Genomic DNA, 11,449 nt, shown 5'->3' on the forward strand with positions numbered 1-11,449 from the left:
GCTCAGTTACTACATTGAGCTTATCTTCCGTGTGCTTTGCGATGCAAAAGAGTTGGAGGAGGACTTTGGGGATGAGGTTGCCCTGAAGCCATTCTTAAAGCATCGGAATCTTGTTGGGCGTGTACATCGGACCGCTGAATTGATGAGTAGTGGTGCTGCGGCTGCTGCAGACAACCTTTTTTCGCTTGAAAAGCTGCTTTCCACTCAGGACACTTCCGGCCTGCTTGCGATGATGGAACAAACCGGGTACGTGTCATTTAGTATAGTTGCGGCCGTCAAGTATGCACAGCGAGAATTACGATGTGCCGATGAGGGAAACAGGAAGCAATTAAGGGACCGGTCCATGGCCGCATCGGGAAACTTTGTTTATAGCTGGAGAAGTGGTAGCGCTCTTCTTCTCCAACAGGCCATGACTCTAAAGAATTGGTTTGTATTCACTCCCATGAATATTTTAACATGCCACGAGTCTGTCCGTCAGTTTTACCGGCGTTGTGCCGTGCGTGCCCCGCGTTTCGTGGAAGCGTCTCGTGAGGAAATAAAAAACTCCCTTTTTCACTTTTTACAGAAGACTTACATCCCTAGTTTGTACGTCTTTCATTTGCAGCAATTGAGACAGCTGTTTGCCGACATGTCCGAAGCGGAGAGTTTTACAGATGAGGCGTCTGCAGGTGAGGGAAATGTACGCAAATCGCCGGTGCGGTCACCGTCGTCCTTCCTCTTGCCCATAGAACCGCTTGTACACCACCAAAAGGTGCAACAGGAGGGAATAAAGTGGCCCATTGTCACGCTGCGTCATGGAGGCGAGAACGGGTACCCAATTCTAACGTGTGTTCATTACGTTGGTCAGGTGCTACAAAAGCTCGCTCACATATGCAGGACACTGCCAGACAAACTTGCGGAGGCGATACAGCAAAACGTCACGGAGACACTGCTGTCAGAGCTCACCATTGTTCTTAAAAAGAAATTTTATCTCATTTCACATCAGACGCTATACCATTGCCTGCTTCATACAGACTTTGAAGAAGCATTTGCTGGGCGTCCCAGTGCACGGTGGCAGGCGCTGAGTGAAGAAACGCGTTTATGGGACGCCCACAACGCCGTTGACGCAGATTTATTTAGATATTACGCGTTTAATAACGAACGACGCACCAGTGGGCATCAATACAATCACGTTTCTCATGACTTTTTGGGTTGTGATGTTATGGAAAATTCAAAAGGGGGAAATGAGAGTGGTGTGGATGCAAGCATTGGCGCCATTCCTCCCGCGGAAATTGCACTAAAGGGAAGTGGTGTGGTTGTAGCTTTGGCCATGCTCTGTTATTCCATGGAGTGGCTGTGTGACGTTGTTCTTCAAACGGTTTGGCAGAACGGTTGGCATTACGGCATCAGCACCGATTGCCTCGTTCCGGGCACGGTGTTTTTTAAACGTCACGACCGGTGGTCAACCTCTTTGGCAGCAACAAAGCCAAGCGATAGTACGCGCTGGACGCGTCTGGGTGGTATAATGCGGCAGATGTATACCATCTCGCAGGTATGTCTTTTTTATTTGTCTCTGGAAGCCCGTTTTGCGGCTTTTCAATACATTCCGCAGCTGCGCGATGAGTCGTACAACATTGTGGCGACCACACGTTCCCCTGACACGTTTGTTCAGGCCTACAACCGTCGTATCATTAACTTTTTTGCCCTTTTAAAGTTGCACTTGTCGGAGAAGAAATTGAAGTACGTGGGCATCACCGTTGCCAAGCCGCTGAGCGAACTGATCATGGTGGAAATTGCACACCTCCGTGACAAGGCCATATCCCATGCTGGATTGGCGAGGTTGCGGGCGAACCTCCTCTCCATAGAGACGGCGCTACAGTTGATTCTTCCCACCGACGATGATGTCCGTGGTGCGGTAAAGCATTATTTTTTACGTCCAGCCACTTTTCTGCGTCATTTGCCGAATAAAGACGTGGCCAACGACCTCATAACCAGCGGAGATTACAAGCACTTCTCGATGCATGAGATGGAGGAGCTCATTCGACTTGTGTTCCGCCGGGAGGCAAGCGATGAGTTTGTGACAGCGCAAATACAGCTCCTGCGTGTGAAGCTGAAAAGTGTAGCCCCTGCTGTCGCCACGCCGGAAATGACACCATCGGCATCGTTGACGGACGAAAACTTGCTCCCGGCAGAACACAACCCGCAACAATTTGAGAGGGGTGAGGGGAGTGAAGAAGAAACCGAAGAAGAGGGCGAAGAAGAAGAGTCTGATGCAGTCTTGCAGCCAGGGGGGCGGGGGCCTTCACGCCACGTGGATCCCACGACAAAAATGGCAACCTCGCCTTCAGCTGACTCACAAAATCCTGTGTTTCCGACGGGGCCGAAGCTTGCGGTCACGAGACATTAAGTGAAAGAGGAGGAGGAGGAAAAATCTGGAGTTGCTTCCCGTGTTCTTTCCCGATAACGGGGTGAAAGGGCTAATGATGGCGTACGGTGGCCTGTGATTTGTTTTCGCACCGGCATTTTCGGTGATTTTATGCCGGTATGGAGCGTGGGTGAAGTTAGCCGGGAGGATTCGACGAGTTGGGTCTCTGATAACGCCGTTACAACAGGAATTTCCTCAGAGCGTGTCTGTGCGTCTGAGTTATAGTTTGTGCGTGCGTGTAACGTGTGAGGCCTGTGAGGGAGGAGCAAACTGCGTTTCAGTCTTTTTGTGTGTGCGTGTGTGTCTCCGCACTGTCGCTGCTGTTGTTTTGCATCGGTTCCTTTATTTGCCTTGCTGGAGATTGTTTCCTCCTAGTATGCATGCGTGTGTGCGGTGCACACCTTCTCCCACCCCTCCCTCTCATTCCTCAAGACGGTTTCCTAGCGTCTCAAGAACGGAATGACAACATGAAGGGGAAGGATTTGTATGAGCAGATGATTTGTTATGCGTTCTCTGTGCCTTCTTCCTCCTTCTGACATAATGGGAAATCCGATCGAAGATAAGAGCGAAATTAGAAACGCATACATACATACAGAATTGCGTGTATACATTAAAGCCCAGAGTTTTTGTTCTTGTTTCTGTTGTTTTTGTTGTGGGTGTGGTTTTTGAGGAGCGGAGACTATGGCAACGCATATCAGCGTCAGCAATGAACAAGTGTCACAGCCAGCAGCACTTGCATTCCAGTGCTGCCGATGCAATCAGCGTGTTATTTGTTGTCCCGGGTGCGGGGAGGCAAATTTTATCCTTGTTGACGGCGTATCATCTCCTACATGTTTTACAACTAACGCTGCTCGTGGTAGGGGTTCTACAGGTGTCATTATTAATGGAAGAGGTGGCGTGACTTGGACGCGCCGCCCGCCTGCAAAGGGCAATGGGGCATCCACCCCGGCTTTGCCCCACGCGGTGCCAACGGCCTTTGAGTTATTTTGCCGCGACGCGGAGGTTCAGCGAGAAGTTGGTATGGACGACAACAGAATTGTGGAGGTTGTGGGAGGAGAGTTGGAGGACGAAAGTCTTTACGACAGAAGGCGCCTCCACGCCGAGTGTTGGCTTGCCGCTGACGCTGAAACACGGAAGCGCTACGAACTCGCTGCGTCTGCGTTGGCTGCAGCTATTACCTCAAAGGTGCATCGTGTGGCGGGCGGGGATGCACCAAGGAATGTCAAGAAGGGAAAGAGAAGGTCGGCTGCATTAGAGTCTCCTGTTGTAGCGACTCTTTTGCCGTGCTGCGGGGACGTCACAGACACTTCTTCTTCCGTAACGACGGCAAATGTGTCGAATGACGATGGAAAGATGTTGGGAGCGTACAGAAGCCCAATGACGGCGTTTCGTCTCTTTTGCAAACGCGAGCAACAGAATTACAAGAACAAAGGTGCGCTAATGAAGGCATGGAGGTCGATGAGTCTAGCAGATAAGAAGCCTTATGATGACGAGGCAGCTGCCATCCGTGTGGCAACACGAGGAAAAAGATCAACTCGTGTCTGCAAAAATTGACGTATGGCTATTTCATTTTATTTTGTTTTTCAGACAGAGAGTGGGGGAAGGGAAAGAGATGAATTTGGAAACATTTTATTTTGTTTTCTGTGGTTATATGGCCGTTTTTTTGCTTTTTATTATTTTAATATATATTTTTGCTCTTGGGGAGCGGCCACCATTTATTTTTTGTTGCTGCTTTTTTCTCTGCGTCTCTACTGGAGTTTGGTACTTGGTAATTTTCTCTCTCTCTCTATCTCTGTGTGTGTGTGGCAATGGGGGCGAGTAAGCCGAGGGAGGATGTGTGTGTGTGTGTTTGTGGATCCTCTGGAGGGTTAATCTCTGAATGTCTGCAACCTCCTTTCCCCCTTCCTTTTTTGTTGTTTTTTGTTTGCCTGTACGCGTGTGTGCGTTGGTGTGTGTACCCCACAGTCAAAGTCGCCGCTGGTTGAAATGGATGCTGACGGCGTGCCTGTGCGAACGCACTTGTCGATGCCTTCCGCAGCCGAACCGTCGTTGGCGGCATCGACCATTGATAGAGGCAAATTTGCGTCTCCACCCGCAACTCCGTTTCAGTTTGCGCAGCCGATTCCAACGGAATCCGCGGTAACGTTTTACTTTGTAGTTTTTTTATGCAACCGCTCTCCCATTTTTCACTCTAACCGCATTCCTCTGCGTGACGACACGCCACCGTACACGCCCGGCGACATCGTCTATTTTGGCCCCTCCGAGGAGGTAGCGCAGCAGAAGCTGCAAGAATTAGCGTTTCCCCTTGGGTTTGGTTGCAAGAGCTCGTTGACGCGCAACGGGCCCCTGTGGAACTCCCGTCTGGAGTCCGTGCAAAAAAGAGGCAAAGTGCGGTACCACCGCTTGATGATCGCCTCCACATTTGTCGTCTCCGTCGCCGTAGAAAACGGTGAGTTGCGGACGATGCAAACGAAGTACGCTGCCGTCGCGCTTGTTGTCACTTGCCCAGCAGATCGGCCCTACCGTCAGTTCTTGGAGGAAAACTTTGATGCTGTTGTGCGGAACATGTTGCATGTCGTTCTGAGCTTTGCAATGAAGGCGACACAACTCTTCTTTTTTAGGCTTTCCCCAACAACCGTCGTGGGGGAGCTGGTGACGGAGTTGGAGCGAGACCCTCAGGCGATACAAACGTACGGGACGTTGGGTGCAATTCTTGTCAATGCCTTCGCACATAGTCATGCAATTCCACGCCTGCACAGTCGGATTTCTTGCACGGATGTCTTCAATTTATCTCGTAGTTCCTCCAGCCAACCACACAACACGACAGAGACAGTTGGGGACCTTCTGAGTGGTGCTCTCCGTGTTTTATGTTCTTTTAGTGAGACCTTTACAAGCCGTTTTATTGCCGGCCTGTTGTCGTTGTCGAATTGGGAACGATGGGGCTCCGGCCAATCCAATGTGGATCCGCAGCAACAAGGGCACCGCACTGGGGACGACGGGGACAGAGTTGATATCTACGGGGACTACTGGAATCGTATGGAAATGGTGGAGAGAAGTAGTAGTGGTAGTGGTGATAACATTAATAGTAGTGGACTTGTATCCCCCGTATTGGAACGGTGCAAAAACATAGGCAACAACAACAACAACAACAACAACAATACAAGCAGTTACGGTTACACTGAGAGTAATGCTGCTACCGCTGGGGCTCAGGTTTTGCATAGATTAGATTTTAATTCCGTCTCAAGGACAACATCAGCCGTTTCGACGACAGCGCATAGCACGGCTCCTAATACTGATGTCGTTTGCTCGCTTTCGTCTGAGCGTGTGGGACGTGTGGTAATCTTCTGCACGGACCCCGAACTGGCGCGATGTTTACTTATTTTGGCGGCCTTTTTTTTCCGAGATCATCGTGCCACCGTGGGCATGTCAAGCCGTTTGTGCGATAAGGCACCTTTTGCGGGCAAAGTACTTTCATGTATCTATCCCTCCTTTCCGGTGCAGTGGGTAATGGAGGAGTATGATGAGACACGCATGGACCGTTTACTTTCCTTTCCATACTCTGTGGATAACCTGCTTCTTGTCATTGCCCCGCGTGTTGGTGTTTGCAATCGCATAAAACTCGAGAAGAAATTTAGTCTTACCCCTATTTTGGTGGAGAAGTTCAAGAAAGGCTTCCACCCCGTGTGTCCCTTTCAGCAACGCACTCTCAGTGTTGTAAAGATGCTCCCGGACAAAATGATATCCTCCGCACTTCGGGAGGCGCGGCGACTGCAGGAGAAGAGTCATGGGACAGTGAACTGCGCCGTATTTTTTGAGTTTTTTATGTTATGGCTTGTACGACAAAGCCAGTTATGTCATTCGCAGCAACGTTTTGCTGAGGTGGAAGCGACTTCTGTGTCTGTTGCTTCTACGCCCTTGAAGGTTGAGGGCTCCACGCATGTCTCCTCCCGCATCGGATCCCACGTAACGAAGCTTTTCTCTTTTTTTTCCCGTAAAAACGGTGACGTCGTGGATCGTCGCTGTTTCCCCCATCGGGTTTTCTCTGGGACTGCTTCACCTTCCATCGACGTCTCCGCGACGGCGCGTCCGGGACGTGTTTTTTCGGATAACGGGTCCGACGGTATGTTCGGGTGCGTGCACGAGAACTCGCAGCTGATGAGTCTTCTGACGAAGTGCTGGACGAGCAGCCGAGATGGCCCGTGAGCGTCCGGGATTTCGGGGGGAAACATGAGATGAACAATCAACCACGAGGGAGGGAAGAAGAGGACAGGAATGCATTTTTTTTTTTTTTTTTTGTTTTTGTTTTTTTCTTGTTTTTATTGTTGTAGTTGTTTGGGTTTTCCACGTGCCCATGCAATGTGCGACCAGTAATGCATACGGAAGTCAAAAAAAAAAAAAAAAAAAAAGGAGGAAACGCATCAAAGTGAAGAAAACAAAAAAAAATAAAACTGAAGACGATAGAAGCCAGTCTGCTTGGGTGTTCCATGTAAAGAGAAGGAAAGGGACAATTAAACTTAAAAAAAAAAAAAAAAGAGTTTACGTATGTCTCTTTTTCTCTCTATTGTTTCCACTGCTACTAAATTGTTTACTGGTGTGGCTATTGTAGTGTTCTTTGACTTCTCTCCCATTTGCCTTTTTTTTTTTTTTTTTTTTTTGCCTCTCCGTCTTGCTGTGGAATACCTTTTATTATTTATTTATTTATTTATTTATTTATTTATTTGTAGTGCAATTGCATTGGTGAGGGGAGAAGGAGTCATTCTAATATTATTATTCATTCCGGGGTGATGTGGCTACCCATTTGGGTTTGATGAAATGACATATGTATCTGTTACAATTATGTCTTATTTAACCCATCATTACACAATTGAATTATTCTTTGTATCTATCTATCTATCTATGTATGTATGTACGTACCTAAATGCCTATATATAATATTTATTTATGCATTTAACTTATATCTTTGTAAATATTTTATGATTAATTCACGCTTGTAATCCTAAATTATTGTTATTTGTTGTTGTTGTTGTTCCTTTTCCTTTTTCTTTCTTTCTTCAGTTTGCGGGAACAACCAGACAAGGGGGATCCGATCAAGCGAGGGACATACACGTGCTCATTGTGCAGGCATTAGAAATGTTCTCCACAAGGAGGTTGCTTACGGGTGCAGGTGGCGCAGAAATGACTGTGCCGTACACGAGGGGGAGTTATCACATTGTGCCGAAGAAGTACACTGTTGGGAAGCGTATTGCGGTGCGCAGTTATCTTGACCGAAACCGAACGGAGCTCTCTGACCGAACCTACATGCCACAGAAGGCTTGGTTTGAGCCGTACACGCCGAGGCGCTTTGAAAGGGATCATGAGGAGCTTAGCTACAATTTTTACAACCTTGAGACGAAGCTCATTTGGACCGCATTTGATACCCCTGAGAAGATTGGCATGTTGATCCATGACGAGACCATCAAGGGAGCAAAACATCTCTACAACAAGGAGTTCCTGGATGCTGCGTTGCACTGGACAAGAGAGGGTCGCTACTGGAGGTGTATCGGTATTACAAAGCCTTTTTACAACAAGAAAACATTGCGGGTGCACTGCTGGCATGATAGGGGTGTCCAGATTGGGACACTTGTTCTCTCACAGGCCATGCGACACGCGTTGATGGATTTGGAGCGTGCTGTTCGACGAAAAGAATTGGGCCTGCCACCAAACTACATATGGGACCGTTGGGGACCTATTGGCTTTATTGACGGTTCCAAAACAGACTATTTACCCCGATTTTCACATAATCCATATATTGACCCTGACGGTGTAGAGGTGACAGAACTCGATGTGGCGCCATTCAACACACATGAACAGATTAAGGAACGGTATAGTGAATTTATAGAGCCTGACCTCACCCCGTTTAGTGGGGTATTTCGTTCGCCCTCGCATGGTGCATTGACACTCGATGACGTGCCGGAGCAGGCCGCGGTGGAGTTATTCCGTCAACTCAAATCAAAGGCAGGCACACCCGTGTTTAGCGCTGGTGGAGCGGAAATTGCACCAGCTGACATGCGTGTTCTTTTTTACCTTAGCGCGGATCCTCAGCGAATGGAAAAGGCTCGAGGCGTCGATTCTTGGCAGGAAGTATGTGAAATGTTGGCTCCCGTGCAGGAGGTGTGTGACGAAAAGATCGAAGCTCTACGACTTTTGCAAAACACACGTCATGACGTCAATCGCGTGCGAACTTTTTATGAGGAAAAGTGTGGGTTTGCAGATTTCATGTATACACCAGACAAGGTTATCACTGCGGCAGTGTTGTGTTACTTGCAGGAGTTACACCGCATATGCACAGAGACGGAGTGGGGCAAGCCGCTCGCCCTTGCATTAACGGACATGGAGAGAGTGCAAGTAATGGGCAGAGAAGCCTTTTTGGTCTATCGACACATTGAGGACGCAATTCTTGACAAGCGACGTCGAATCTGGGCGACGCGCTTTGCTGGTGAAGCAAACGAAGAGAGTACACTTGACTATCTTTTGGAAAACTTTGGTCGTCGTACGGAGCAGACGCGTAATGTCGGCACTACTGGCGCAGAGTTTGACCGAGAACAGGAACCGATTGGCCGACAGGTGCAGAGACGTGTTCTTGATTCAGACAAAGCCAACAAATTAGCCGAGGCCCGCCAAAAACGGGGTAAAATGTGGTCGCAGAAAAAGAGCGTCTTTGACTCTCTTCATCAGAAACAATTGCAAAATGTGACGTATGGTGTACGTTAAATTTTGCCCTGTGTCCACTTCTCTGTCTGTCTGTTTGGTTTGTGTGCTTGTTTTCTTGCTTGAATGGGTGTTCTGGGAACGAACTGCGAAGGAAGAGGGGGAAGGGAGAGAAAGAAAAAAAAAAGAGAAGGGGAATTTAAAGAGAGTGGCGTGGTTGGTGTCTCTTAATCCACGCAATTCGCATTACATGCAATTCCTGAAATAAATTCACTTCTCACTGCTGTTGTCCCGCCGCATTTGCCTTCGCCAGTCTGCTTGAAGGAATAACTAAACTATGGAAGGCGTGGGAATGTCATATTCACTTTTTTTTTTCTTTTTTTCCCCTTTTTTTTTGTTTTGTGAATTCTTTGCCCTTTGCGTTAGTAGAATCTACGGAAGGTTGAGGAGAGTTGAGGCGGACTTGCAGGGGCAGGCAGAACCTCTCTTTCTTTCTTTTTCTCTTTCTCACTCTGCGTATTATTGCAGTCAGCAGCGGCGCCATTATTGGCACCGTCCTCTTGTTGCACTTGTGCCGAGCCACACGTGCGTCTGCGGTTAAGAGAGAGTGTGTGTGTGTGAAGAGAAGGAGAAGGGAAGAGAAATCTGGAAAAAAAAAATATAATAATAAAATAAAGTAAAATAAACAAACAAAAAAAAAGGTTGAGAGAGAGAGAGAGAGAGAAAGAGAGAGAAGTGTGTGATACCTGCGCACACGTAAAGAGTCAAAGAGTCGGCCTAAAGGAAAGGAACGGAGAGAGAATTACCGTAGGGCATAGAGAAATCCATACATATATATCTTTATAAGTAAAGTACACTCAGAAAACAGAGGGTTCTCTACGAAATAATAATTGGAATGAACTCTCACGTGCCGTCGCAGATGTTCGGTGCGCTGCCACGCCGAAAGCCGAATCAGCATCATCTCCCGCCACTGCTCCCTCCATCCTCATCTTCCCCCAATGAAACTATTTCTGCTGTTGGCTGTCGGGCTATCCCACCTCGAAATGCCTTGCAATCACCAGGAATATCACGCCAGAGTAGTGCTTCCCCACGCAATTGCTGTAGTGTCACAACGATGGGGATAATACCCAAGGCCGATTCGCGTCACGCAGCTAGCCGTGGCGAAAATGGTGTAGTTGGTTACGCCGTGGAGCATCAACTGCCCAGTCTGCTCAACAACATGATGGAAGACTTGTTACGTGAACGTCCAGAGGAGAATGTAGATGGATGGATGTTCCATTGGTTTGAGCGGGCGTACGAGCGGCGTCGGGAGGAGACGCAGCGACGACCGGTACACCCACGTTCCTAGTGTTTTCAGCAGCGTGCCGTAAGCGTAAGAACTAATCCAAAGGATGGAGAAGTCTTTTTGTTTGTTTGTTTGCTGCATTTGTTGTCCTCTGCGTCGGTGTTAATTGAAGACCTCTTTCATCGCATTGTCTTATGTCGCATCTTTGCCACGCATTGGGGGACAGCGAGACAAAGAAAAGCTTTTTTCCCAAATTCCGCCACGAACTGCCATGAATTTGCCAAAAGCACATCATCGCTTTGTTATCTCCGCCGTCCATTAGGGGTTTTTGCGCCATTGTGCTTCTTCTCTTTCGACCGGCCTAGTAATACTTTCAGTTATCGGCCGGGGGGAAAAAAGAAGATTTTTAGGTGCGGCTGCCTTGCGTTGTGGACGTTCTAATAAAGTCTCGCTCTCCACATATGCTGCAGGCTCTACCTGAGGGGGAAAAAAAGTGGTGAAGAAGGAAAGGGTGTATTTGGGTGATTTGCACATTGCTTTTCTGGAGTATTTATGTATTTAGTCTTTTTTTTTTTTATGCTCCTTTTGTGGTAACTGTACGTGTGTGTGTGTGTGTGAGGAGCTGCGGTAAATGTCTTGCACTGCGAGGAAAGGGAATAGGCCTGAGGGAGAGCCCGTGTCATGGATATTAGCCAAGGCGCCGATCCACGTGGTCCTTTTTTTATTTGTTTGTTAGTCTTTTTTTTCTCCCCAGTTTATTATTTATTTTTCTCGTGCGGGCGGTGGGATCTCTTTTGTGATTGTCACTCTTCACTGGGGCAGTGGAAAAAAAAAAAAAAAATGAACGGTGAGGACAGATCGGGGGAGGACTGGAGTGTGAGTATCTGCGCGCAGGGTGAAAAGTTTCATTTTCCCCTCTTTTTTTTGCACGTGTCATGATGTTTGGACAGTAAATGATCGAAGTACGAGTCATGCGTGCGGAAATGCACGTCTATTGGCATATATATATATATATGTATTTATGATGTCAGTAGGCATGTGGGATGCGGAAGGAGCTCGGATAATGCCCAAAG

The 11,449-nt window shown here is 48.0% G+C and overlaps 5 protein-coding genes across 5 annotated transcripts, besides 16 other annotated features; all 5 read left to right on the forward strand.

Annotated features, from left to right (window-relative positions):
* Positions 1–2,386, forward strand: Tc00.1047053507073.10 (hypothetical protein, conserved; the record flags this gene model as incomplete). Its single annotated transcript, XM_801639.1, has 1 exon — positions 1–2,386. A coding segment is annotated over one exon (2,386 nt), but the record flags the coding sequence as incomplete, so codon positions are not given.
* Positions 1–3,986: a sequence feature (heterozygous, non-Esmeraldo-like haplotype).
* Positions 3,027–3,072: a sequence feature (T-rich).
* Tc00.1047053507073.20 (hypothetical protein, conserved) lies at positions 3,086–3,958 on the forward strand (the record flags this gene model as incomplete). Its single annotated transcript, XM_801640.1, has 1 exon — positions 3,086–3,958. One exon carries the CDS (start codon positions 3,086–3,088, stop codon positions 3,956–3,958), a length of 873 nt encoding a protein of 290 aa, XP_806733.1.
* Positions 3,987–4,045: a sequence feature (haploid, Esmeraldo-like haplotype).
* Positions 4,046–8,746: a sequence feature (areas merged during assembly that could not be assigned to a particular haplotype. This can correspond to areas where the two haplotypes were merged or to regions with more than two copies in the genome that were merged during assembly.).
* Positions 4,072–4,097: a sequence feature (AT_rich).
* Positions 4,391–6,607, forward strand: Tc00.1047053507073.30 (hypothetical protein, conserved; the record flags this gene model as incomplete). The annotated part of the gene is made up of 1 exon (XM_801641.1): positions 4,391–6,607. One exon carries the CDS (start codon positions 4,391–4,393, stop codon positions 6,605–6,607), a length of 2,217 nt encoding a protein of 738 aa, XP_806734.1.
* Positions 5,536–5,562: a microsatellite.
* Positions 6,683–6,738: a sequence feature (T-rich).
* Positions 6,790–6,810: a microsatellite.
* Positions 7,038–7,059: a microsatellite.
* Positions 7,091–7,124: a microsatellite.
* Positions 7,278–7,364: a microsatellite.
* Tc00.1047053507073.40 (hypothetical protein, conserved) lies at positions 7,535–9,154 on the forward strand (the record flags this gene model as incomplete). The annotated part of the gene is made up of 1 exon (XM_801642.1): positions 7,535–9,154. One exon carries the CDS (start codon positions 7,535–7,537, stop codon positions 9,152–9,154), a length of 1,620 nt encoding a protein of 539 aa, XP_806735.1.
* Positions 8,747–9,004: a sequence feature (haploid, Esmeraldo-like haplotype).
* Positions 9,005–11,449: a sequence feature (heterozygous, non-Esmeraldo-like haplotype).
* Positions 9,457–9,492: a sequence feature (T-rich).
* Positions 9,742–9,777: a sequence feature (A-rich).
* Positions 9,796–9,825: a microsatellite.
* Tc00.1047053507073.49 (hypothetical protein, conserved) lies at positions 9,987–10,439 on the forward strand (the record flags this gene model as incomplete). Its single annotated transcript, XM_801643.1, has 1 exon — positions 9,987–10,439. The coding sequence occupies one exon, from the start codon at positions 9,987–9,989 to the stop codon at positions 10,437–10,439; it is 453 nt and encodes a 150-aa protein (XP_806736.1).

The sequence above is a fragment of the Trypanosoma cruzi genome, genomic scaffold (genome assembly GCF_000209065.1).
Source record: "Trypanosoma cruzi strain CL Brener 1047053516773 genomic scaffold, whole genome shotgun sequence".
In the NCBI taxonomy this organism is placed as follows: Eukaryota; Euglenozoa; class Kinetoplastea; order Trypanosomatida; family Trypanosomatidae; genus Trypanosoma; species Trypanosoma cruzi.